A 26754-nucleotide genomic window follows, 5' to 3' on the forward strand; every position below is an offset into this window, starting at 1 on the left:
CTACTTAAGTAACCCCACTTAAGATACCTATCTAGTAACCCCTTAAGTAACCCTCGACCTACCCATCTAGTAACCCCTTAAGTAACCCCCAACCTAGTAACCCTTAAGTAACCTATCTAGTAACACTTTAAGTAACCCCCGACCTACCGAACTTGTAACCCCCGACCTAGTAACCCTTAAATAACCTATCTAGTAACCCTTTAAGTAATCCCGACCTACCCATCTAGTAACCCCCGACCTAATAACCCTTGACCCACCACCACCCCCAAAATGCCACTAGCCCCACCCCCAATACGTCATGCCACCACCACTACCATACACCAAACTCACAAACAAACATAGACCCAACCGAACCCACAACCAAATCGTTAAAAAAATAAATCAAACAAATACCTTTAAAATTAACAATGGCTTCAAATTTCACATTAAATATGGCTAAAAAAGCTAAATTCTACCATGAAAATTCTAGATCTAGAGTTTTTATGGCCGAATTTGGCCTTAAAAACCTATAAATTTTTTATGATGACGGAGTACGACCATCGGTTGATGGAGGACATGCGTTCTTCGTTTGTAACTACAGGTGGTTTGTTTTGCAAGTATGTCTCCCTTTTTTGAGAAAGGAGAGAGAAAGAGGAGATAGCTTAGTGAAAGGGGTGATTTAGGTGACTAAGTGAAGAAGAAGAAATTAAAAGAAAAGAGAGAAAGAGGAGATAGGAAGAGAGAGAAGAGGAATTTAAAAATAAATAAATAAATTATATTGTGGTTGGCTATACGGTGCAGCCAGCTACATATGAAACTTTGTGTTTATTGAGGTCATTCTTACAACACGACTATATTTTTTTTTATATTTAATTAAATAACATTAATCATACGGTCAATAGTGCAAAAAGTCAAAACCTTTCACTTAAAAAATATAGGAATATATTACATTATTTTAAAATGTTCTAATATCTTGGATACAATTGACATCGTGCTTTTAGAACGACCAACAATCTAACAACACTACCAATATTAGTATTATTAGATGACCTTGAAAGATTCAAAGCATGCTCTAAGTCAGAGATGCAGGTCATTAGTATCCATTCTTTTTCTTCATCTTCATACTTCAATTTAAATGTGCCAACCTCAAAATCTAGTCGCTTGCCTACTTCTTCCTTTAGTTGGCCAATACTTTTACTCAAAGAGAATTCAAATCTAATTGTATCATCCTTATAAGTAGCCTTCACAATGAAGTTGCTTGATTTCTCATTCTGTGGCAGAGTATCTGATAGTGTATGCTCCTTTGCACCATCCAAATGAACTTCGGCGACTTGATGACCATCTATGGTTTCCATTAAGTTCCCTCTGATGGTTTCCATTGTTGTATCCGGAGTCAAGTTGATAACAGCATTGGAGTTGGAAGATACATGATTTGGCAACATATGCAGGTCTGATCCCATTATACACTCCCCCACAGTTTCAGAGTGAGCAGCTGAATTACCAAGATTCACCAAATCCTGCTGTGAGCAATCACTTTCAAATGGTGCTTTATTGTTGTGTTTCCTCTTCTTTGCATCAAGCTGTTGTTTTTTTCCTTTTCTTGGCCACATGACATTCAACTCTTTTATTCTTCGTTTCAATGTAGACCTCTTCACTGCAAATTGAAGTCAAGTATGATTAATCATAAAGGAAAGCCAAAATTAAAACATGCATCATTTATATTTAACATCAGGTGAAGTAAGTCATTGCATAAACCGCAAGATGGAGGGATTAATATTTATATTGAAAACAAAACAACAATAAAAGTTTTCAAATCACTAACGCCTCAACTTGACATATGACATACCTCCAAGTTCTTCTGCCGCGTCTACTAACTTTGTATGATTGGACCAGAATGGTTGTAGCATCTCTAGAGTAATATCTTTTCTCTTCACCTTAACCCTCGCATTATTACTTTGAGGGATATCATTCAGCGCACTTTCTAAAGCAAGATGATTGATCTCTCCGCAATCAATTTTTTTTGTGTCACATGCTGGTGCAATCCCTTGTTCAGTTTCCGTAGTAATAGTATATTGCGTAGCATGGCTACTCTCACCACTCGGATTTGAAGTCTCTCCTCTGTTATAACCGGGATCTGTTTGCACATAGAAATCAAATTTTATGACTAGTACAACACCCAAAAAAAAAAAAAAAAAAGATGTATTAGAAATAACGTACGTAGTATAAGAAATTAAGAATCATGCCATAGCACATACCTCCACGAACTTTAATGTCATGTAGATTATGTGGCAATGTCTGCTCATCACAGTTGATTTCCATTGAGGTTTCGTAATCATCATCATCATCATCGCTCATGTCATTGAAATACAGTTTAACTATGTCATCAGTAGTAACATTAGTGACCCCTTTATTAGAATACTTAGAGTAGTCTTGTTGGAAACATTTTGGAAGGATTAAGTTCTCCAAATTAGATAGCTTTGTGATACTGTCGGGAAGTGACTTGATTCTTGTACCGCTAATATCCAGAGTGCACAACTTGACCAATTTGCCCAGATAATTCGGCAATGCTTCAAGTCTGGAACAATCTTTGAGTTGCAATTCTTGCAGGTTTTGCAGTCTTTTTATGCTGGGAAGCAACTTCATGGAGTAACATGTAACCGAAAGTTTCTCAATATTGATTAACTGTTTCAAATTTAATGCTACATCACATTTTGTTCTTTCGCATCTTCCTTTGTCGTGCAAGATTTCCAAGCGATGAAGACTTGTAGGAAGTGATTTGATGTTGGAACCAGAAAGCTTAAGTTCAGCAAGTTTCAAATTTGCAGGTAATGATTCAAGATCACATTGAAAGAGATCCAAAGCTTTCAAGTTGGACAACCTAGCCATGCTATCAATATTTGAATGTTTACTGCCATGACGTAGAGAAAGGTGTTTAAGGTTGACCAACAACTCCAAATTATCTGGCAAGTTAGAGTCCCCTAAATCTAGGCATAAAGACTCCAAGTTGGATAGCTTTCCGAGGCAATCAGAATACTCGATGTTACAATGCCGAAGAGAAAGATGTCTAAGCATCTTGTTTATGCCAGAGAAGTACTTCAAGTCGAGGTTAATATTACCAGAGATATAGAGGTAAGTGAGCTTAGGCAGCTCCCCTATGAAATCTTCTATCTGCGAAAAATAAACCGGAAATTCTAACTCCAAGCTTCGCACCGACACACATAAATAACAGTTTTTCATAATCCATAGCCCAGGATCCTCCTTCAATTGGAGTTAACCAGAAGAAGATATAGTTGAAAAATTCTGAGCTTCATCAACTGCCATTTTTAAATTAGGAGGATGACTAAGAAGCAGCAGAACATTAATTAAAATAGAGGATCTAGAGCAAAACATACAAAACTTGCAATCTAGGAGAATTTGCTAAAATTAAATAAATAGATAAATATATAATCAGACTTTAACCTTTCCTGTTTGTATACTTTGGCATATTACTATATTAGTGACTTATGTACTGTATATTAGCACAAAGGGATTTTAAGAAGAGAATAATAATTGACAACATAAAACTGTCATAGATATAAGTAATGTTTGAATCACTTACCTCCAACACCATGAAATGATAATAGCCCCATCTAAGTTTTGAGTTCTTTCCAGGTTTTTCGAATGTACATGCAGTCTACAGTAATTACTACAGACTCAATCAATTGACATGGCAATGTTTCGAGTCTGAAATCCAGCGGAAAGTTTAGAAATCGCAACTTCTGAAGATTCTTGATGCTCCAAGGAAGACACTTGATTTTGGTATCATGAATGTCAATAGCCAATAATTTGTCCAACTTATCCAAATCTGCAGGCAACTTTTCAAGCCTTGGGGAAGAAGTGCTGACACCTCCAATGTATAATTTCAAAAGGCTGGAAAGTCCTGCAAAGCTAGGAAGGGACTCGATGTGGATACACGGAATAGAAAGTGTCTTAAGATTGGCTAACTCTTATAAATTTGTGGGAAACTTTTTGACATGATGCTGAGAGCAATCCTTAATGGCAAGGTGCATTAGGTTCATTGACTCTTTCAAATTCGCAAGCAATTCTTTTGAGCATTCGCAGAGTGCGATTTTTAAGTGCTCAGTCTTCATTAGACCTTTAGGAGGGGACTGCATGCTACAGTGATATATCAGCCTCTGATTCACATCATTAATATTGCATGGCATTTCCTTGAGTGAATTATATCCTGTAAAAACTTTTTTGAGGCTATAAGGAACACAAATAGAATAGTAAAAAATTTCTAGTGTAGGCTAGCAAGAGTGTACTAACCAGATAATAGAACTTGAACCATCAAACAAACAAGGTTGGAAAACGAAGTAAGTAACTAAGCATGAAGCATCCAGAATTGTATGCCAGGAAACAAGAATGTGTGCCTCACAATTTAAAATACAGTGTTTAATAGCATTGTAGAGAATGAAAACTAACCATCATGTTTCTCTGCAGCATCAACAAATCTAGGCAATGGTTCAAGGATTACCTCCAGAGTAATTTCTTTCTCTAGTCTAATAACATTAGCATGATAACTCTGAGAGTTGTTGTTATGTCCCATATCTAAAGCAATTTGGTTGTTCCAGCCTCCAACAATACTTTTTCCATCCCATGAAGATATATGCTGACAAATAGAAGCAATCCCATGTTCATTTTCCAAAGTCATGTTGCCAAATTGTCCATCATTTATAACATGTTGGTTTTTCACACCAAAAAAATAAGCTCCGGGCAGGTTTGTCATAAATCCGCCATTTCTGAAAGAATTGAACTGATTTTGTGAACATAAAGCAGTATGTTGTATGTTCTCATCAATCGGATCACTATTGAAACTAAAATGAGAATCTGTTTGCACAAAAAAAAAAAAAAAAAAAAAAAAAGAGAAAGTAAAGTTTTCAACATAAGCTGGCTTTATCACTTTCTGATGATTTCAAACTTGTTACATGCAGGGTTAACCACTATCATTAGGCTTGGAAGCACACGTACCTTTACAAATCTGTGAAACACTACCTTGTTCTGTTGTGATGTGCTCAATATAGCCCGTACTTGTACTGTTGAAAGGATTTGCAAATGTCTGCTCATCAGGGACAGTTTCATGAATTTCCACTGCTGACACAACATTATTGTCTTCATTGCAGCTTTCTGTTGACATTTTGTTACGAGAGTTGTTCATATGTGAAAAGTATGCATCATCCGTGTCATCAATGATGAAAGATAACAGAATTATGACATATGAAGTACTGGCAACACTTAATTACCTCCAGGGATAACACCCAGTTCTGTTTCTTCATCTTCGCTTTCATCGGAGGTATCTGCTGAGGCTTGGTAAAGGGAAGCATCATAGTGCATGGTCTTGTAGTATGCTTCCTCCGTGTCATCAATGATGGACACTTGTATTAGATTCCTCGGCAATCTTTCAAAGTTAAAACACTTGGGGAGGATTAAGCGTTGGAGATTGCATGGCTTCACGAAACTATGAGGGAGGGACTTGATTTTGGTAATGCTGATATCCAGAGTCTGCAATTTGACCAATTCATGTAGATTTGATGGCTGTTTTTGAGGTTGATACAGTCTTTGAGTAGCAACTTTTGCAAGTTGCGGAGTCTAGCTATTTCCTCAGGAAGGAACTCCATTTTAGAGCATGTAATGGAGAGTGTCTCTAGGTTGACCAACTGATTCCAACATTTTTCAAAGATACATCCCAGGTCTTTATAAATTTCGAAAATTAAGATTTCCAGATGATGTAGGCCAATAGGAAAAGACTCGAAGTAGCAATCAATAAGCCTATGTTTGTCAAGATACATATATGGTGGCAATGACTCGCAATATCTACAACAATCGAGATCAAGAGTCTTCAAGTTGGTTAACTTTTCCAAGCTATCATAAAGTGGCCTCATATTATTGCAATACGATAAAGAGAGATGTTTGAGGCTCACAGGCATATTAAAAATTGCTGGTAATTTAATATCAAGAAAACGCAGATGTAGAGTTTCTAGATTGGATAGCTTGCTCAAGCTATGAGTAATGGACTGATTGGACTCATCAATGTCAACCATTACAAAGTCAAGAGAGAGATGGGTAAGCCTTGTGAATGTGACAAAGTAGTTGTCCGGGAGGCAAATATCAACAGTGATGTCAAGATAGAGGTGGGTGAGCTCACTGAATTGCATTATGGAATCTGTAAACTCCTCAACATATTCCAAGTCCAAAAAACGAACCAACTTGAGTAAATTTCTGTTGTCAATAATCCATAGCGAAGGATTCTCCTTCAACCAGAGGTAACCGGGATGAGATAAAATAGAGGGATTTTGAGCTGCATCATTTCCTATTTCTACCATTGTAAGAGGGGGAAAGAAGAGATAAGCTTGATTATTAAAATACGAGTATTACATAGTATAACTACCACGTCAACCAGAACAAACAAATTTGGAGTAAAACTGTAATACTTACCTGCACCAAAAGGAATAGGCAATTCTCCTATCTCTGTTTTAAGCTCTCCCACGGATTTGCGAACATGCCTATATTTAACAGAAATGATGATCGAATTATTCAATTCATATGGCAACGTTTCGAGTCTGAAATATTTGGGCAACATTAGATGTAGGAGTTTGCGTAGCTTCGTGATGCTCCAAGGAAGACACTTGATACTACTGTAAAATCGAATATCAACAAGATATAAATGTGCCAACCCATCAAAATTTGTCGGCAATTCAAAGGTATGTACTGCACAAAGAGAGAGAACCTGAAGGTTGACAAATTGATTCAAACGGGCTGGTACTTTTATTATAATAGGATTGGTATGCCTAGTGCAACCTGAAATGGAGAGGTGTTGTAGGCTGTATGGATCCTCCAAATTTGCAAAAGATTCATCAGAGCAGCTACAGACAACGACTTCCAAGTATTTTAGGTTGATTAGGCCAGTAGGTAGGAAGCGGGGGAAACAATCTATAAGCTTAAGGTGCAACACATTCAAATTGATAGGCAATTGTGTGAGGGAATTACATTTGTGGATGAATAAAGTATCCAAGCTGCATAAATCTTTCATGCTATCAGGTAGGGACTTTATTTTGTTGCATTTATAAAGCTCTAGATGAGAAAGGCTCTTCATTTGTCCTAGATTTGAAGGTAACTCAATGAGGGTATCACAGTTATTGAGAGTTAAGGATGTCAAGTTGCATAGATTTGCAATGCTCATAAGAAGCGGCTTTATGTTATCGCAAGAATCAAGCTTGAGTTGGGTAAGGCTCACCAATTGGCTTATATTTGCAGGCAATTCAACAAGGCAATCACAGTGAGAGAGATATAAAGAAGTCAAATTGGATAGACTTACAATGATATTAGGAAGGAACTTGATGTTATTGCAATAAGAAAGGTCCAGACGGGTAAGGCTTTTTATCAAGTCTCCCAAATTAGAAGGTATTTCAGAGAGAGAAAGAGAGGATAGAGATAAAGAAGTCAATTTGGGTAGATTTGCAACACTCATAAGAAGGTACTTCATGTTAATGCAATTAGTAAGCTTGAGATGGGTAAGACTCGCCAATTGGCCTATATTTGCCGGCAATTCAACAAGGGATCCACAGAAATCCAGAGATAATGAAGTCAAATTGGATAGTTTTAAAATGGTATTAAGAAGGAACTTGATGTTATTGCAATGAACAAACGCGAGATAGGTAAGGCTCACCAAATGCCCTATATTTGCTGGCAATTCTTCCAAACATTCACAATAATGAAATTCCAAGTGCTCCAATTTGTGAAGCCTAGTGATGGCGTTAGGCACACGTTTCAGGGATCTACATGAATGGAATTCCAGGCGGATGAGCTGTGTGAGCTCACCAATGGATTCTCCTATCACTTCCACATCATCCTCAAACCATAAATTCAACTTCAAGCTTGTAACCAAGGCTACACGAGAAGCAGGGTTATTTTTAATCCATGCCTCTGGATCCTCCCTCAATTCCAAGTGACCTTTAGAATCTACTACTCCCTCAATCCATGCCATTTCCTTTAGCTTCAACACCAACACCAACAACCGCCTCTTTTCAATTTAATTTCAAATTACAGAAATATAATTTAGGAAATAAAGGAACAAAGAGAAAACAAATAATACTATTGAGTTAAGATTCCATTAAGAAATTATCACAACTATCAACTGAACTTGAACCTCTTTTTATTAATAATTTCAAATTGAAATGAAACAAAAAATTGGTAAGAAATGAAGAAAGTTTTACAAGAAAAATTAGGACTCCGTGTTTAACAAAGAAAGTTATAATGGCATCACAACTTTTCTAGACCCCACAATCAACCTTAATTCACTCAAGTTATGCATTGAACCTAACCCCGCTAAGTAAAGGGCCAAAGACCTTAATTATACTTTGTACTCCACTGACTTCTTGTCCGCTGCTTTAAATTTTATTTAACCTTAACTAATTGTGCTTTGAACCTTCCTCAGAAAAAATAAATAAATAAATAAAAATTATAAAATTATGCTTTTAACGTTTCTATTTTGGGTGTTACCTTAATCCTTTACATTTAGGATTTAGATTCGATTAAGGGTCTGTTCACTTCAGCTTAATTTAAGTTCTATTCAGTTTAGCTCAATTCAGTTCAGTTTAGCTCCTAATTTTCTTCTCTCTTGAAATATTCATTTCAGCTTTATTCAGTTCAGTTCAGCTCCAATCAATTCAGTTTAAACATTTCAAACAAAAACAGCTCAGGGAAACAGATATATATAGTTATACTCCCTATCCTACAAATAATAGATGTAAATCAATGATTCAATAGTAATATTCCGGCACAATTTACGACAAATCCATAGTATAATTGTCTCTTTAGTAAGATTAGATGATTTAATCCATAGTATAATACCCTAAGATCCAGAAAATGAATGCAGCAAAAACTTACATCAAATAAAAACCACGAACTTTCAACATCAAGTAACCCAAAAAAATCATGCAAGTTCTACCAATTATAATAAACATGTATACATACCAGTAATTTGGTTAGGGTAGTTGGACATCACAGTAGTAACACACTCGAAGCATAAGGAACTCAACTCTAGGATATCTTGCCTTAGTCATTTAGGCTGGATAACAATTTTAAGGATAAGGGTAATAAGTTTTTCTTTGTAGTTATACATGGAAGGTTGAGTACAGCAGACACAGAGACACTCCTTCCTAACCTAGTATGAAAGACTGAAACCCTTTTTACAAGCATCGGGTGAACAGTACGGTGTATGCATTTTAATTCGTAATATAAAAGGCACTAATAGTTCAGAGATGTCAATAGTTCACATTGAATAATGCTATGTCACCACCTAGGTAACAAGGAAAGTGGAACAACTTCTAATATCAATCATCATCCACTATATGCTTCTACGAGGCTATAATAAATAAAAAGGGCCAAAATTAGTCACTTACAGTATTGCCATTAGCTATTTCTTCTGTGAGAATTCTGACAGCCTCTGAGACTTAATTCTCATGAGTCCTGAGAAATTTGTGGACTCATAGCACGATTTATAGCATTCTTCAAAGCATAAGCACCTTCCCCGATGTTCACATCATCACAATTTTTGGGAAACAATATATTTCTTTTCAAGGGTTTAGGAGATAATCCAAGCCAGCACATCCTTTCAGCCCAGTAAAATTGATCAAGCATAAACGGGCATACAACTTGAGGAATTCCAGCTCTCAATGCTGCTGCAGTGGATCCACTACCTCCGTGATGGATAGCAATTGCACATTTTTGGAAGAGCCAACTGTAGGAAATAGAACCCGAAAAGCAAAATAAATGGTCATTACACAGACATATCCCATAACTTAAACTTATACTTTGACTTAATATTAACGGATCCACTTCAGCAGAAAAATTTTAAACAACCACATCTAGTGGTTCATATCCAGCTGTCAAACGGATGAATCTACACTTGGTGATCTCTACAGCAGCTTGTAAGATGCATAGCAATGCTCTAGGATTCCTCATGAAACCCAAATTACAAGCTGAGCTCAAACCAATGAAAACATGAGGTATTGATAAATTAACATCAAGAAAGCTTTGTAGCCCTGTATGTGCTATTGTGCTGAATAGAGTTCGCCCCCTGAATCAATCATATCGCTGTAGCTGCATCATGAAAACTGGCATTTGGAAGGGAGAAACCAAAACCCAGAAACCTAAGAATTTGAAGGCCAATAATCGGGGCACTCAACAACCTCTCTACTGAATCCATACAACAGTAAGGGAGACAACGACCTTTGATGCCACATAGGAAGACCTGTCATTGGGTCTGTAAAAGACAAAGGGCTAAGATTCAGTTCACCGCACCTCCATGATCCCAATCTTGTGTAAAAAGCGGCTACATCCTTCCATCCAAGTTAATAATTAGGAGCCCTCTACCAGGTCGAGAAGTGGAAGTTCTCGCCTGAACTGCCTCTGAAATGGAGTAGGAGCAGTTTAACTTACGACACAAGGAGCCGCAACAACACACTGAACATGAAACAGTTCAACAATACTCCATCCTTCCAAAGCGAAAAAATTGATCAAAACAAAATCACCCTTCACGCCTGGGCCATCCCCATAGATCCTTTTGATGATTGTAAGACACTCCCACCTATGTTCCCTTGTCACCGTGTTTTTCTCACTACAGAATGACAGAGTGAGAGACTTATCATTCTCACAACTTTCTGGAGGAGGAAGAATAGGTGGAGAAGAAACTGGAACGTATCATATAATACTTACAGCCAAGTTTGCAACTAAATCCTGATTCATGAGTACAAATAAAATAATGGAGAAAGTTTTACATGAGCAGTCACTGATTATGCACAAAACAAATAAACACAGCTTGCAAACCGTTGGAAATTTTTACAGGAACCTAATGACAAGTCGTTGGTTTAAGGACAATATAATTAGACTAATCAGCTACTAAAAAAAAATTAACATTCTTACAGACAATGTAAAGTTTTGATATGTTGCAACTTGCAATTAGAAAAATTGATAGCGAGCCTATGAATAAACATGGAAACAATCAAGCTAATGAGAAAGGTTAAATGGATGGGAATTAAAAGAAATTGAGCTTCAATAAAATTAAATCAACTTTGTTAGATTTTTTTTTTCTTTTACGAGAAAGGAGATTCTAATCATCATTCATGAATATAGTACTGTTGCATACAAGAGTGTTAACTTCTGAGGGGACCTCTTCCATCTAAAGCCTCTCCACTAAAACATTATGACTCAAGCTAGCTAAGCAATGGGCGCTGACATTATGTTTAACATGAGAAAAACAGGACTTAATCAGATTTGGAAGCTATAATCAGAATGTCAGCCATTATAAAGCCAAACCCTGACCTATACTCAGACTCAGAGCCATCCTTTCTTCCTTGGACTTATAACCACTATGAACTTATGAAAATATTCTATTCTTCGTATCTTTCTGAGCTTCCAAAATCCAATCTCGCACATTGCTTTGTAAGTCTAACAAGTTGTCACCAAAACATCTCCCATGACCCATATTTTAATCCGTGAACCCTCTCCCACACTCCAACTAATTCCTTTTCTAGCAAAAATTCTAGCAGAAACAATGCAGCACCAACTATAATTCGCCATTGGTTTAACTTCAACATCCTAGAAAGTGTTTCTAGGGAAATATGTAGCTTTCAAAACTCGATCCATTAATGAGTAAATTTTAACTTTAATAATGACCAAGTTCAACAAAATTAATGGGATAATTGTGATAAAGACGTTACCTATATCATCATTTTCATTCAAGTTTATAAAAATTTAAGAACAAATATATCACTCCTACTTCGAGTCCCCAACATCGCCATCAACTAGCAAAACTTACAATTTTCATTATAGACCCAAGATAACATAAATTGACACCCGAGTATATAATAGACACCTCCAGAGCACCACTACCCTCTCATTTTGTCCCTTAAAAATTGTCACATAAAATGGTTGATACTCAACAAAAATACATAATATTGCACAATTTCACATTTGATTAATTAGGAAACTAAACAGTAAATTGCATTCATAAATCCATATACATGCCAAACAAATACACAAAATCCTCAAATAATTGAGCAATAGAAAAATTAAACACTACCCAAAAAAGGAAATTGAGAGAAAATATGCATACCTTAAAGAATAAAGCTTGTCTTCTCCATTAACCATGATTCGTTAACACCATTCAGCAGCAGAAGTAGTTGCAGAGAAACGAGGAGAGAGTAAATATGGGGAAATCTTCTTATAAGGCTAAGCCCAACAAATTTCTTTCATTTTGGGGGCCCAAATAGTATATAAATATCTGGGTCCTGATAAATTCTCTTTCTGTTTAAGGGTTAACTTATACGAAGTAGAAGTTGTCTAGTTTTTCCCTCTTTATTATTCCCTCCAAAATTTAAAATGCAGGTTTTAAAGAAAACAGTCACATTCACCACATGATTGAGGAAAATGCTGGAATTAAAGTTTGTTATATTGTAGAAAAATAAAATAATGCTATTATTGGAATGAAGAATGTGTTCTTTTGGGGATTGCACACCTAGTGTTCGATGAAAAGTCTTATAAAAGATTGTTTCTTGGAATAGTATGATCACTAAGCTGTTAAGCAGGGGTACCTTAGACTTTTCTCCTAGGGAATCAAGTTTGTTATTTCTGCCATTTTGTGACAGCTACTGTAAGCTTATGATTGGCTGATTTCTTTCTAGAAAGATTCTTTCAAGCCGTTATTTGATGAGCTGTGTAATAAAGCCTGTATTTGTCTTATTGTATATTTAAGATGCAATGCATCAGAATATCAGTAATGAGAAATGATCTAAAAATTCCTCTGTTATCTTCTTCTGTATTTTTCATCTGTTTTCCCTTTGCATCATTTAAATTATTTTACTCTTCATGGTATCAGAGCGTCGATGCAAAATTGGGATTAAATCCGGCAGATTGGAATTCTTTCTCATTTGTTAAAATTTTTTATAGCTGCCTGATCATCTTTTCTCCTCTGATCCCCTTTCTTTTCTGATCTTCTCAATTCTTCTTCTTTCTCTTGTTCTACCTTGTTTCTTCTATTATCTTTTCTCTTTATTCAAATCATGGCAGCTGATACAAGCAGTGTTTTATATCTGCACCCCAATGATGGGTCTTATTCCATCAGTGTTGACAAACTTACTGGGTCTGCTGATTATAGATCCTGGAAGAGATCTATGGAAATAGCTTTGACAGCTAAGAAGAAGGTTGGTTTTGTTCATGGAACGGTGTTCAGATCCACGTATGCTGCTGATCCAGCCAAGGCAGAGCAATGGGATACATGCAACTCCATGGTAATTTCTTGGATTCACAGTTGTTTGTCCGATACTATTAAAAATCAGTGTTGTATGTTAGTAGAGCTAGAGAAACCTGGGTTCAGCTTGAAAAACGATTTTCTATGTCTAATGGTTCTAGAAAATATAAGATGAACAAAGACTTGTACAACCTGAAACAGAATAATAGCTCTGTCAATGTTTATTACACTAGCATGACTAGTTTGTGGGAAGAAATAGATGCTATGAATGTTTTGCCTGTTGTTAATGAATCTAATGCTGAGATTAGAAACTTGATGAATGCTATTGCAAAGTATCAGGAAGAGAATAGACTTTTCCAGTTCTTGAATGGATTGGATGAACATTTTGGTCCTATGAGAAGCCAACTGCTCATGCTTACACCATTACCAACTGTAGAATCAGCTTGTTCAATGTTGCAACAGGAGGAGAGTCAAAGAGAGGTATTGCTTATGTCTAAACCTGAGCTTGATATTTCTGCTATGTACAGTAGAAACTATGGAAACTCTGGTAATCCAGGAAACTCTAGTTCTATGGTGCTGGTGCAGGGAGCAACAACAGACCTGTTGTGTGTAGTGTGTGTGGTGTGAAAGGTCATGGACATGATAGGTGCTGGAAGGTGATAGGCTATCCCAGTTGGCATCATAAATATAAATCTGGTTCTGCCAAACCAGGTGTTAGATCTCAAGATCAGAAATGGAGCAAACCAATACCCAAAATGGCTGTTGTTGCTCAGAATGCTGTGCCTGCAGGACAAAATTCTGGTAATATCACCTTGACTCAACATCAATTTGAGCAGCTTTTGAAACAGCTACCAACTGCTGCAAAAGGCAGTGATACTGAAGATGATCTAGACAACAGTTTTTCTGGGATGGTTTCCTACAAGACTACTGTATCTGTCAACAGAGAATGGATCATAGACTCTGGAGCTTCTGATCACATGACATCTTGCTTGGAATTTCTTTCTAACCCTAGAGTGTGCAATGATCACCTAAAGATCAATCTCCCTACTGGTGCTACTGCTCAAGTTTCTCATATAGGCACTATAGAGCTTCCCAACTCTCTTTATCTCCAGAATGTTCTTGTAGTCCCAAACTTCAGACACAATCTGTTGTCTGTTCATAAATTGATGAAAGATTCTAAGTGTGAAGTTTCTTTCAGCAAAACTCATTGTGTTATAAAAGACACAGTGACAAAAAAGGTTAAAGGAATTGGGAAAGCTAAAAATGGTCTATATTATTTGGTGAACAACTCTCTTGATGATCTCTCTGCAAATAACTCTTCTCTGTCATGTCTCACACCTCATCCTTCTGTCGAAAAAGTCTCATTTGCTATATGGCACCATAGATTGGGTCATGCCTCTCTTGGAAAACTTCAACACATTCAGTGTGTGAAGGATGTCATTAGTTCAAATAGTCAAGTATGTACTACTTGTCCAATGGCAAAATTCTCAAAATTGCCATATGATCTTAGTAGTTCCCATGCTTCTTTACCATTTGAATTAATTCAAATGGACATTTGGGGCCCTTATAGAGTCTGTACTAGAGGAAAATACAGGTATTTCCTTACAATAGTGGATGACTATTCTAGATCTACTTGGATTTATCTTTTACAGCAAAAATCTGAATCCCTTGCCAAGCTTAAGGAATTCTCTCATTATGCTCAGACTCATTTCAGTCTCAAGATTAAATATCTGAGATCAGATAATGCACTTGAGTTTCATGATCAGTATTGCCAGGAATTCTTTCTTAATCTTGGTATAATACACCAAACTTCTTGTGTGGACAGACCTCAGCAAAATGCTAGGGTAGAAAGAAAGCATAGACACATTTTGGAGATTGCAAGGGCACTCAGATTTCAAGCAGGGTTGTCTTTGAATTATTGGGGTGAGTGTGTAATGACAACAGTGCACTTGATCAATAGACTGCCAACACCAATTCTGAAAAACAAGTCACCATATGAAGTGTTGTTCAAATCTGTTCCTGAATACTCTCATCTAAGGGTGTTTGGCTGCTTGGCTTTTGCAGCAAACCCTTCTAACACATCTGATAAATTTCAGCCTAGGGGAATACCTTGTGATTTTTTGGGGTATCCGACTACTCAAAAAGGGTACAGGTTACTTGATATACAAACCAAGAAAATCTTTGTTTCAAGGGATGTAATTTTTCATGAAACAATTTTTCCCTTTCAACTCTCTTCTCTGGATTCTTACATGAATCCTGTTCCTTCAGCTCTCACACAAAAATCCAATTTCAACTCCACTTACCTTGATGAAATTTCTGATTCTAATCCCATTTCTACAGTCAATAATAAATTTCATACAGAACAAGATAATTTTTCTCAACCTTCTTTCTCTTCTTCTCCTTCTTCTTCTTCTCCTGTCTCTATTACTAATGATCACATTCATGTAACTGATGATCAGGATACAGTTCCTGTAACTTTCCCTAGAAAAACATCTAGACCTTCTAAACCTCCTTTCTGGATGAAAGACTATATACAGCCAAGAAAGAAAACTGACATACAGATTTCAAAATTGGCATTTTAGGAAATTGCTCCTGAATTCAACTGTTTCATGACATCTTTAGAAAAATCTCAGGATCCTGTTTTCTACAAGTATGCTGGTACTGAACAGCACTGGGTTGATGCAATGAATCAAGAGTTAGAACAATGTGAAAAGAATGAAACTTGGACTGTCACTACTGCTCCTGCTGGAAAAAGAGTCATTGGTTGCAAATGGATTTTCAAAACAAAATATAAATCAGATGGTGAAATTGAAAGACACAAGGCTAGAATTGTTGTTTTGGGTTGTAGACAACAGTATGGGTTAGATTATGGAGAAACATTTGCCCCAGTTGCCAAAATGACAACTGTAAGAGCACTTTTAGCAGTTGCTGCAATGAATGGTTGGTTGACTTTCCAAATGGATGTCACCAATGCTTTTCTGCATGGTGAATTGGATGAAGATGTGTATATGTCTCTTCCTCAAGGATATACAACTCAAGGAAGTAGAATCATGATTGATCCTCAAGGAAAATCTCCTTTGAAGACCACAAATCTTGTCTGCAAACTAAACAAGTCCTTATATGGACTTAAACAAGCTCCTAGGCAGTGGTTTGTAAAACTGCCCACTTCTCTTGTTTCTTTTGGCTACACTCAATCTAAATCAGATTATAGCCTGTTTACTAAATCTCATGGTCACTCTATAACTGTTGTGCTAGTTTAATTTATGTTGATGATATGCTCATCACAGGCAATGACAGTAGTGAAATCATGAAATTGAAGCAACTTCTCTCTTCACACTTTCATATGAAGGATCTTAGATCTCTAAGATATTTTTTGGGCCTGGAAATTGATCATACAGAGCAAGGTATCTTTGTTTCTCAAAGAAAATATGTTACTGACATTTTGAAAGAGCAAGGAATGCTTCAGGTTAAACCCTTGAAACTTCCTATAGACTCTCATTTACATCTTGCTGCTGATAAGGACACTCCTTTGCCTAATCCTGTCATATATCAGCAATTACTTGGAAAACTGATATATTTGACTATTACTAGGCCTGATATTTCATTCACAGTTCAGCTCCTTAGTCAATTCATGCACTCTCCCACTTCCACTCACTTACAAGCTGCAAAAAGGCTCCCGAGATACCTGGCTGGCATAAGAACTCAGGGAATTCTTTTGGAAAATTCATCTGCAGCTCAATTGACTACATACTGTGATAGTGACTGGGCTAGCTGTCCAACCTCTAGAAGGTCCACAACTGGTTACTGCATTCTCCTTGGTAAATCACCAATATCATGGAAGGCCAAGAAGCAGTTAGTTGTTGCCAAATCCTCTGCTGAAGCAGAATACAGAGCCATGGCTCTGACATCTTGTGAAGTAACCTGGTTGAAAGCTCTTCTCAAGGATCTTGGCATTGCAAATCTTGGTCCAACTTTACTGAATTGTGATAATCAAGCAGCTCTTGCCATTGCTGCCAATCCAGTTCTTCATGAAAGAACTAAACACATTGAAATTGACTGCCACTATGTGAGGGATATGGTGAAGTCTGGTGACCTTGTTCCTGTTCATGTCTCATCCAAAGAACAGCTTGCTGATATTCTAACTAAAGGTCTTTCTGTTAAGCAACATCAGAGCATCCTTCACAAGCTTGGTTCTAGCCCTTCCATTTCTAGCACTCAGCTTGAAGGGGGGTGTTAAGCAGGGGTACCTTAGACTTTTCTCCTAGGGAATCAAGTTTGTTATTTCTGCTATTTTGTGACAGCTAATGTAAGCTTATGATTGGCTGATTTCTTTCTAGAAAGATTCTCTCAAGCCGTTATTTGATGAGCTGTGTAATAAAGCCTGTATTTGTCTTATTGTATATTTAAGATGCAATGCATCAGAATATCAGTAATGAGAAATGATCTAAAAATTCCTCTGCTATCTTCTTCTGTATTTTTCATCTGTTTTCCCTTTGCATCATTTAAATTATTTTACTCTTCATAAGCTGGGTTTGTAAAGTGCAAAATTGTTGTTTTGGTCTCACTTAGGATTTTTTTATAATATACTCTATAAAATTTAGTAACAACCGTACATTGCATAAGACTTAATCTAGTATATACGCCAATATATATGCCAAATTAAAACCAATAAAATTTTGGCCTTGTTTGGCAAATGGTTGTTGGCGGTTGGCTTGGCTTGTTTGACCAGCTGGAATGTTTGGCTGTTTATAATGACTTTTGAAATTGGTTGTTTAAGCTGGCTGTTTATAAAAGTGTTTGGTAAATTAATTGTTGGTTGTTGGCTGTTTATTAGATAATTTGTGGGCCAACAAGCCAAAAGCCAACAAAAAAGCTACTCAAAGCAGCTTTTTCATTTTGGCTTAAAAGCCAGCTTTTTCGCTGACTAAAAAGCCAATTACCAAACACATTTTTTGGTTGTTTGACCACCTAAAAAAGCTAAAAGCCAAAAGCTAACCAAAAAGCCATTAAAAAGCCAACTACCAAACATGGCCTTAGTAACTGTGCATTGCACAAGACTTAATCTAGTATATACGCCGATACGTATGCTAAATTAAATCAACGTTCTAAATTCTTCTAACTAGAGCATACTTGTGCTAATGCCCATGATATCTTATACGCGAAAAAATGGCAAAAAGTGAAATGTTACTCGTAGTAATTATTGGAGTCCCATTAAAAAAAATAATGAGATGGATAGTTAATGGTGTTAAAAAAAAAAGTAAAATACATAAAATTTGAATATTGGAGATTTGAAAGATACGTGATGAAGTGTTGCAAAATTGACTCAACAATTATACAAAAGAAATACTACCTCCGTTAACGGTTATTTGCAACATTTGCCATTTTCGGTTGCTATCTATTATGTGCAACATTTTTTTTTCTTTCCACTTTTAGTAACTTTTTGCCAATTAAATGACCATATTACCCTTACTTAAACATCTAATTAAATCACTAACTTGATTTAACTCTTTACCTAATGAATCTGATTATTGTAATCATTTTCACCAAAAATCATTCATCTTCATCAAAATCATTATCTGCCTCACCATTCATATCCATCAGAATCATTCATCTCCCTCACCCTTCTTTAATTTCTCATCAAAATCAATTTCATCAAAATCATTCATCTTATCTTCTCTTGCGATTTGGGTTCGTGTGGTCGTGGGTTCAAATTCATGGAATTGCGTTCGTCTGGTTCGTGGGGGTGGTTTTTAGGGGTTTCAGTTCTAGTTCGTGGGGGTGGCGTGAGTTTCATGGGGATGGGTTTCAGATCTGGTTTGTAGGGGTGGCGTGAGTTTCGTGGGGTTGGTTTTAGATCTGGTTTCATGTTGGTGGCTTAATTGGGAGTAAATTCAATTCGTGGTGGTTTCGATTTAATCAGATTTCGTAGTGGTTTTTTGGGTTGTGGTGGTTTTGTCTGGTTTGTGGTGGTTATCGAACTGGAGAAGAAGAAGAAGAAAACCGAATTCGCTTTGAAGGTGGCGATGGAATTTCTTCGAAAATTGACGATCTCTTCCCATACACTATGGTTTTCGGCAGTGGTCTGGTGGTTGTCGGCGGTGGTCTGGTGGTTTTCGAAAATTTCTTCGTGGAGGTTTTATGGGTTTTTATGTGTTCGTGGTGGTTTGATGGGTTCGTGGGTGGTTTGTTAGGTTCGTGGTTGGGTTTTGGTGTCTCTGGCTGCGCTGGTTGTCGGCGGTGGTCTGGTGGTTGTCGCTGATTGTTCTGGTTCTGGGTTTATGTGGTTATAGGTTTTTGTTTATTTTTTTTAAGGTAGGAATAGTACTTAATCAAGTGCCCTTAGTTTTTAATAATTATCCTCTAAAAGTTTTGCCTAGGAGTCCGTGCTACCCCCCTTTGTTGCAAATAACTGTTAACGGAGGTAGTAGATATTTTAAACAAAAACTGACGTCAAGTTTTCAGATCAATAATGAACAATCTAACAGCACTACTATTATTATTAGACCTTGACAAATTTAAGGCATCCTTTAAGTTAGAGATGCGGGTCATTAGTATCCAATCTTTATCTTCATCTTGATACTTGATTTTGAATGTGTTAGCCTCAAGTTCTAGTTGGTTGGCCACTTCTTCCTTGAGTTGGTCAATACTAGAACTCAATGAGAAATCAAATTTAATTGTATCTTCCTTATAAGTAGCCTTCACGATGAATTTGCTTGAATCCTCATTTTGTTGCAAAGTATCTTAAAATATACGCTCATTGACACCATCTAAATGCTCTACAGCATGTTGATGACTATCCATATTGCCTTGAGTTTCCATTAAATTCTCTCTTATGATTTCCATTCTTGTGTTTGGGGTCAAGTTGTTAACAGCGTTGGAGGTAGATGATACATGATTAGGCAGCGCAAGCTGGTCTGCTCCCATTATACACTCCACCACATTTTCCGGGTGAGCTGCTAAATTACCAGGATTCACCAAACTCTGTTGTGAGCAATCACTTCCACCAATTGGTGCTTTATTGTTTTGTTTCCTTTTCTTTGCATCAAGATGTTGCTTCCCTTTTCTGCTTGATGGCCACACTTGCTTTAAATCTTTCAATCTTCGCTTCATTGTAGACCTTGATACTGCAATTTGCGGTCAAGTATATCATTCAAGAAAGACCAAGAACCAAAACATAAACTATTTATATTTAACTACAAAATATACAAATATTATCATAAATAGGAAAGAAATTAGAAAAATTAAGTACATAATGTCATAATGACAACAATACGTAATACTTATAGCATCTACAAAAATGTTATTCTAATGGAACGTGTAGGTATCAAGCACATGATATACTAAAACAATGGATTTGTTATGGTTCCCTCATTAAGAAGCTCTAGCAGTTTTTTATCGGGATGTTTATCTCACTCTCCATGAGTGCTAAATAGTTAACTAGCTAATCCTCAATGCTAATCATAATTTGCTAAAAATATTCATGAAATTAAAAGCAAAGAAAATTGTTCTAGGAAAAATTCTCTATTTGATGTTTCACATTGCTCACAGCATTATTATTCCATTTGACCTCTCAATGGAACCCATAAAAATATAAAGGCCGGCCCTTTCTCAACTACTAGCCGAAGATAAAAGTGAGTGAACTACGCACCTTTTATTGATTATAATGGCATGATTTTTTTAACAAGTAACTTAATCCTCTATGAGTACAGATTTTAGAGAGAGTATATTCATGTTCACACCAAAAGTCTATTCATACGACATGATATTTAAGTGCATGGTCTCATAAGTTAAAATACCTCTAGATTCTCCTGCAGCTTCTTCGAGTGTCATATTTTTGGACCAAAATGATTGTAGTGTCTCTAGAGAAATTTCTTTTCTTTTCTTACCCTTGATGTCATTTTGAAGGGTCTGCTCATGCTCACAGTTTCCTTGTTCGGTTTCCATAGTTGTAGAGTCATTTTGTATAGCAGGGATACTATCACCTTCTAGATTTGAATTTCCTATTCTGTTAGAACAAAATTCTGTTTGTGCAGAGAAATGAAATATTTTAACAACACAATCTACAGTCTACAGAGCTATGCTACCCTCCTTGAGGCTTAACGAGACGAGTAGAGGCACAAAAGTACTTACAACTTTAACAGGGGACTTCTTTTTAGAGAGAAAGAAGTTGCAATATAAAAATGATGTATAAGGACCAGTATAAGCACGTACCTCCAATAAGTGGAGTGGCATGTAGTCCGTGTGGTGATGACTGCACATTGATGTTGCCCTCTTCAAATTCTTTTGAAATTGCTTCAATATTTCCCTCTGCGGAATCTAGTTCAATCCCATTGCTTTCATTGCTGGTTTCTATTGAGGCTTCATAATCATCATCATCATAGCTCATGTCATTCCAATATAGTTCAACTATGTCATCAATGGTAACACTAATGAACCCTTTATTAGGATACTTATGAGAGTTGTCCTGATGGAGACATTTTGGAAGGATTAACTTCTCCAACTTGGATAGCTTTGTGATGCTATCGGGAAGTGACTTGATTCTTGTACCGCTAATATCCAGAGTGCACAACTTGACCAACTTACCCAGATAATTTGGCAATGCTTCAAGGCTGGAACAATCTTTGAGTTGCAATTCTTGCATATTTTGCTATCTTTCTATGCTAGGAAGCAACTTCATGGAGTAACATGTAACTGAAAGTTTCTGCAAATTGATTAACTGTTTCAAATTTAATGAAGTTACATCACAATCTGTTCTTCCACACCTTTCTTTGTCGTGCAAGATTTCCAAGCGGTGAAGACTTATAGGAAGTGATCTGATGTCAGAACCAGAAAGCTTAAGTGCGGCAAGATTCAAATTTTCAGGTAATAATTCGAGATCACATTGAAAGAGTTCCAAAGCTTTCAAGTTGGACAGCTTTGCAATGTTGTCAAAATCAGATTGTTCTTTGCCATGATGTAGAGAGAGATGTGTAAGGTTGACCAACAAATCCAAATTATCTGGCAAGTTTGAGTTTTGTAAATCTAGGCATAAAGATTTCAAGTTGGATAGCTTTCTGTTTAGGGTAATTTTACCCCGCCACGTCGTCCAACCAGAGGACGACACGTGTCAGCCTCAGGGTGGTCCAAAGTGGACCAATCCCTACTTGACATGTGTCACTCTAGAAATTAAGGGGAAAAATGGCGGCCTTCAGGCCCAAATCCCGAGAAAGCCGCAATGCGGCGCAGCCCACCAATGATTAGGGATCAATGACCTAATCAGGGGCACAAATCCCGAGGACCCAATAAATAGGGAGATTTCGCTCTTTTGGAGGGCACGTTTTACCATTTATTACACACTTTCCCTGTGATAGAGACATCTGAGCTTGGAATCCGAGCAGATACCCACCTAAATTTCCGCACCTTTTTCTCTCCCTTCAAGTTACTAACTTGTTCGTCGGAGGCGGAGCACTAGCCAACCGGTGTCTCCGTTTGTTTTGCAGGTACAACTCACACCGGATCAGTCTTCGTGCTGTAACTCTCCCGAGGGACAAAAACAACCAAAAAATTTAGCACCGTCTGTGGGGAGAGTACCTCGAAGATGGTTCAAGAGTCTGTACCACCCCCTAACCGTCTGGGCGATGACCCAAAAGTCTTTACAGACCAGGAGGATGAGGATCCTCAGGTCGAAACCTTTACAGCCGATGATGGCTCGCTCATAATCAAGAGCATCCAGCCCAGAGATATTCTTGAGCGGGGTGCCTCCCAGGCGGGTACAAGTCGACCCCCTGGGCAGCCGGAAGGGGAAACCCATATGGCCGCAAGATTAGCCCCTGTCACCCGAGACGAACTCATGAGGTTCATGACAAGTTTCAAGGGTGAAATCAAAGAGCTGATCACCCAGAGCCGGGCTGGCCCAAGTAGAGGTCAGTCGGCCAAGAAGACTCCTCTGGAAAAGAGGAAGTCAGTCAAAGATCGGCAGCTAACTCCCCATCCAAAGGAGAAGGCAGCCGGGACCATTGATTGGTCCAAGATTCTTCTTCCTAAGAGGAATAACAATAATACCCGCCGGACTCAACAGCCGGGGGGAAGTAAAAAATCAACTCCTGATGCCTGGGAAATAATCACCCGGAAGAGGAATCAACAGCTGTCTGAGTCGGCTTCAACGTCGAACTTTCCTGACAGCTTTAGGAACACTTCTTCAGGGAATGCACTCTCCTTGCATGAGAGTCAGGCAGGCGGTAATACCGTCCATTCTGGCCCTCAGATGATTGGTACTGTACCGTATGTACGTACTCTGGTTTACGGTCAGTATCCCCCTCACTTCATGCAGCCAGCTCTCTTCGGAGGTCAGGCGGCATACCAAAATGTCCAGCCACTGGACTGGCAGCTCCTTCTGCTACGCCTGGGTGAACAACCTTCTGCGTTCACCCGGGAGATAACCAAGGCGGCACAGCCGGCCAAGGTTAAGAATGTATTGGTGGGTACCTATGATGGTACCACCAACCCGGAAGACCACCTTATGGCATACACCAACCTCATGTATTTACAGGGGTTGGATGACGCTACTTGGTGTCGATGCTTCCCGGCTACATTGAAGGGCATTGCCCAATAATGGTTTGGCAACTTGCCAGCCGGGTCCATTGACAATTTCAGGAAGCTCGCCATCCTGTTTGCTTCCAACTTCTCAATGAACATCTCTGCTAAGAAAACAAGCCTTGACTTGAACACTGTTAAGCAGGGAGAGAGAGAAGGGTTGCGCTCATATGTCAGGCGGTTCAATCTGATCAGAATTCAGATTCAAGGACTGTCTGATGAGGTAGCTTTTACAGACTTTTTCAAGGGTCTGAGAGACGGGTCGACCTTTAAGTTCGACCTAGTCAGAAAAGGGGCTTTCACCTTAAATGCGGCCCTGAGGGAGGCGGAAAGTTACACTCAAGCTACCGACCTATGCTCGCCTTGTAGCTAGTCGGACTCCAAGAAGTCCAATAAGCAGAAAGACAGCCGGCCTGCTCAGCCGGCAAAAAATAAAGAAGAGAGTAAGAAAAGAAAATAAATATGGGCGGTTAATGACTCTGACCAGCCGTCCCAGAAGAAAAAGAAAGAGTTTAAACCGTACGTCCCCTAGTACGAGTTTAATAAAGACTACAACTCCATCCTCAAGGAGGTAAAGGACCGGCTGTCCATTGAAAAGCCGAATCCAATGAAGAGTTCCGTTCAGTCACGGAACAAAAATAAATTCTGCCAGTTCCATGAGGAGGTTGGCCATGACACCAACGACTACTTCAGTCTTCAGCGGGCGTTGGATCGTCTGGCTAACAAAGGGCTGTTAAAGTCCTACATTTCTAAGTCCCCAGCCGTGGAAAAAAAGAAGAACAAGGGTCAGTCCTCCAAGACTACCCCCAGCCTACTAGTAGCTCGGATACTGACAAAGAGCCGGTCTACACAATAGCAGGCGACTTCTCATGTGGTGGCCCTACCATCCGGGGCACCAAGAGCCATCTTCGAAAGATGGACAAAGATGATGATGAGCAGGCGTCTGCAAGCTCCTCCTTCCCAGACGTCTTGATCACTGAGAAGGACAGGGCAGCGTCCGCCGTCCGCATGATGACCCGGTTGTCATTGAATGTAAGGTGGCCAACCAGCTGGTTGGACGGATCCTTATTGTCACCGGCACCTCCTCAGACATCATCAGCCTCCGGTGCCTGCAAAAGCTGAAATAAAATGTCAGCAGCATGCATCCGGTCACCCACCCCTTGGTTGGTTTTGGGGGTGGGATGGTCTACCCAGCCGGAAGAATTGACTTACCCATCCGGCTGGGAGAGAAAGGCCAAGGACGACATATTGTCGTCAGATTCTTGGTCGTTAAGGAGTTAACCGCCTACAACATTATCCTTGGCCGGCCAACCCTCAACGAAGCCAAGGCAGTTATCATCCCGTCTCTCATGCTCATCAAGTATGAGAGGGATGACGGCTCTGTTGGTTCCCTGAATGGGGATCAGAAGACGACCCGAGAGTGCTACCTCTCAGCCGTCAAAGATACTGTGGCCCTAGGCGGTCAGGAACCAATAGACCTTGACAATGTCAAGGATGCCGACCCAGCCCCTGCCCCACCAGCAGTCGGGAAGAAAAGAAAGGCACCTCTCCTGGTGGAGGTGAAGAAAGAGAAAAAATAGCAATCACTGACCGGTGAGCGGTCAGACGAGCTTCGTCCCCAACCGGCTGGTGAAAACATTTATCTCGTTCTGGATGACATCCGTCCAGAACGTACTGTAAAGGTTGGGACGGTTGCTCATGCTACCTTGGGTGCAAGCTTGCACCTTCTGCTGAAGGAATTCAAAGACATTTTTGCCTTTGAAGTGGAAGAAATGCCAGGCGTCAGCCCGGATCTCGCTGTCCACAAACTCGCCGTGGACCCCAAAAAGAAGCCCATCCGGCAAAAGAAAAGAAACCACGGCGAGGAAAGAAGTCAGGCGGCAGCTGCCGAAGTTAAAAAGCTGCTAGACGCCAGGTTCATTCCGCCTTGTAACTTTCCCAACTGGGTGGCCAATGTGGTCCTCGTTAAGAAACCGAATGGGACCTGGCGCATGTGTGTTGATTACACAGACCTCAACAAGGCGTGTCCAAAGGACAGTTACCCGCTTCCAAAGATCGACAGTCTGGTCGACTCTACAGCTGGTCACGCCTTGATGAGCTTTATGGATGCCTACTCCGGCTTCCATCAGATACCCCTGTGGAAAAAGGATCAAGAGAAGACGGCCTTCGTCATTGATCAGGGGTTATTCTGTTATACCGTGATGCCGTTTGGCTTGAAAAATGCGCCTGCCACTTTCCAACGGATGATTAATACGGTCTTCATTAATCAAATTGGGAGGAATGTGGAGGCGTACATTGATGACATGATAGTAAAATCCAAGCTACAGACGGATCACCTTGCTGATCTCCGAGAAACATTCACCACCCTCAGGTGGCATAAGGTCATGTTAAATCCAAAGAAATGTGTCTTTGGTGTTGAGTCTGGGAAGTTTCTCGGATTCCTGATTGATTAAAGGGGGATAGAGGCTAACCCCGAAAAGATACAGGCGGTGATTGACATGAAGTCACCCCGTTCTGTCAAGGAAATTCAGAGACTCACCGGTTGCCTGGCCGCCTTGGGGAGATTCCTCAGCCGGTCAGGCGACAAATGCCTTTACTTCTTCCAAGCAATCAGGAAGAAGACCAGGTTTGAATGGGGGGATGATGCTGAGGCGACATTCCAGAAGTTGAAAGAACATTTACATTCTCTACCTAGGTTGGTCAGTCCTTTGCCTACGGAGACGTTGTACATGTATTTAGCCGTCTCAGATCATGCCCTCAGTGCTGTTCTCCTTGCTGAGCGAGACGGCGTGCAGCTCCCGGTTTACTTCATTATCCATATTCTCAAAAATGCTGAACTCCGGTACCTGTAGGGAATATTTCAAGCGTTAACCCCTAGCTTGAACCCCACTGTGATCATACACTAAAGTACGGTG

At 38.9% G+C, this 26754-nt stretch overlaps 2 protein-coding genes across 3 annotated transcripts; one reads left to right on the plus strand and one right to left on the minus strand.

Moving 5' to 3' along the window:
• Positions 1–922: 922 nt before the first annotated feature.
• On the minus strand, positions 923–6896 carry LOC145555826 (uncharacterized). 2 transcript variants are annotated; one of them, XM_081617546.1, is made up of 5 exons: positions 5262–6896; positions 3578–5145; positions 2235–3293; positions 1826–2113; positions 923–1633 (listed from the first exon to the last, which is right to left on the minus strand). In XM_081617546.1, exons 3-5 carry the CDS (start codon positions 3214–3216, stop codon positions 945–947), a joined length of 1959 nt encoding a protein of 652 aa, XP_081473672.1. In that variant the 5' UTR covers positions 3217–3293; positions 3578–5145; positions 5262–6896; the 3' UTR covers positions 923–944. The 2 variants fall into 2 exon arrangements, with proteins under 2 accessions (XP_081473672.1, XP_081473673.1); XM_081617547.1 differs by lacking the exon at positions 5262–6896 and having other exon boundaries at positions 3578–4760; positions 4990–5252.
• A 6183-nt stretch (positions 6897–13079) lies between these two features.
• Positions 13080–13894, plus strand: LOC145642724 (uncharacterized). The gene is made up of 2 exons (XM_081693900.1): positions 13080–13307; positions 13394–13894. The coding sequence occupies exons 1-2, from the start codon at positions 13080–13082 to the stop codon at positions 13892–13894; spliced, it is 729 nt and encodes a 242-aa protein (XP_081550026.1).
• The last annotated feature ends 12860 nt before the right edge of the window (positions 13895–26754 follow it).

Source organism: Chenopodium album, chromosome 8 (genome assembly GCF_948465745.1).
Source record: "Chenopodium album chromosome 8, dcCheAlbu1.1, whole genome shotgun sequence".
NCBI lineage: Eukaryota > Viridiplantae > Streptophyta > Magnoliopsida > Caryophyllales > Amaranthaceae > Chenopodium > Chenopodium album.

Excerpts from the sequence above, each read along its gene's own strand:
- LOC145555826 (XM_081617546.1), bottom strand. The coding sequence starts at position 3,216 with ATGAAAAACTGTTATTTATGTGTGTCGGTGCGAAGCTTGGAGTTAGAA. Across the intron at positions 2,114-2,234 it reads TGACATTAAAGTTCGTGGAG|ATCCCGGTTATAACAGAGGA; the intron begins GTATGTGCTATG and ends ATGTGCAAACAG. Across the intron at positions 1,634-1,825 it reads CGCGGCAGAAGAACTTGGAG|TGAAGAGGTCTACATTGAAA; the intron begins GTATGTCATATG and ends TTCAATTTGCAG.
- LOC145642724 (XM_081693900.1), top strand. The coding sequence starts at position 13,080 with ATGGCAGCTGATACAAGCAGTGTTTTATATCTGCACCCCAATGATGGG. Across the intron at positions 13,308-13,393 it reads GGGATACATGCAACTCCATG|CTTGAAAAACGATTTTCTAT; the intron begins GTAATTTCTTGG and ends ACCTGGGTTCAG.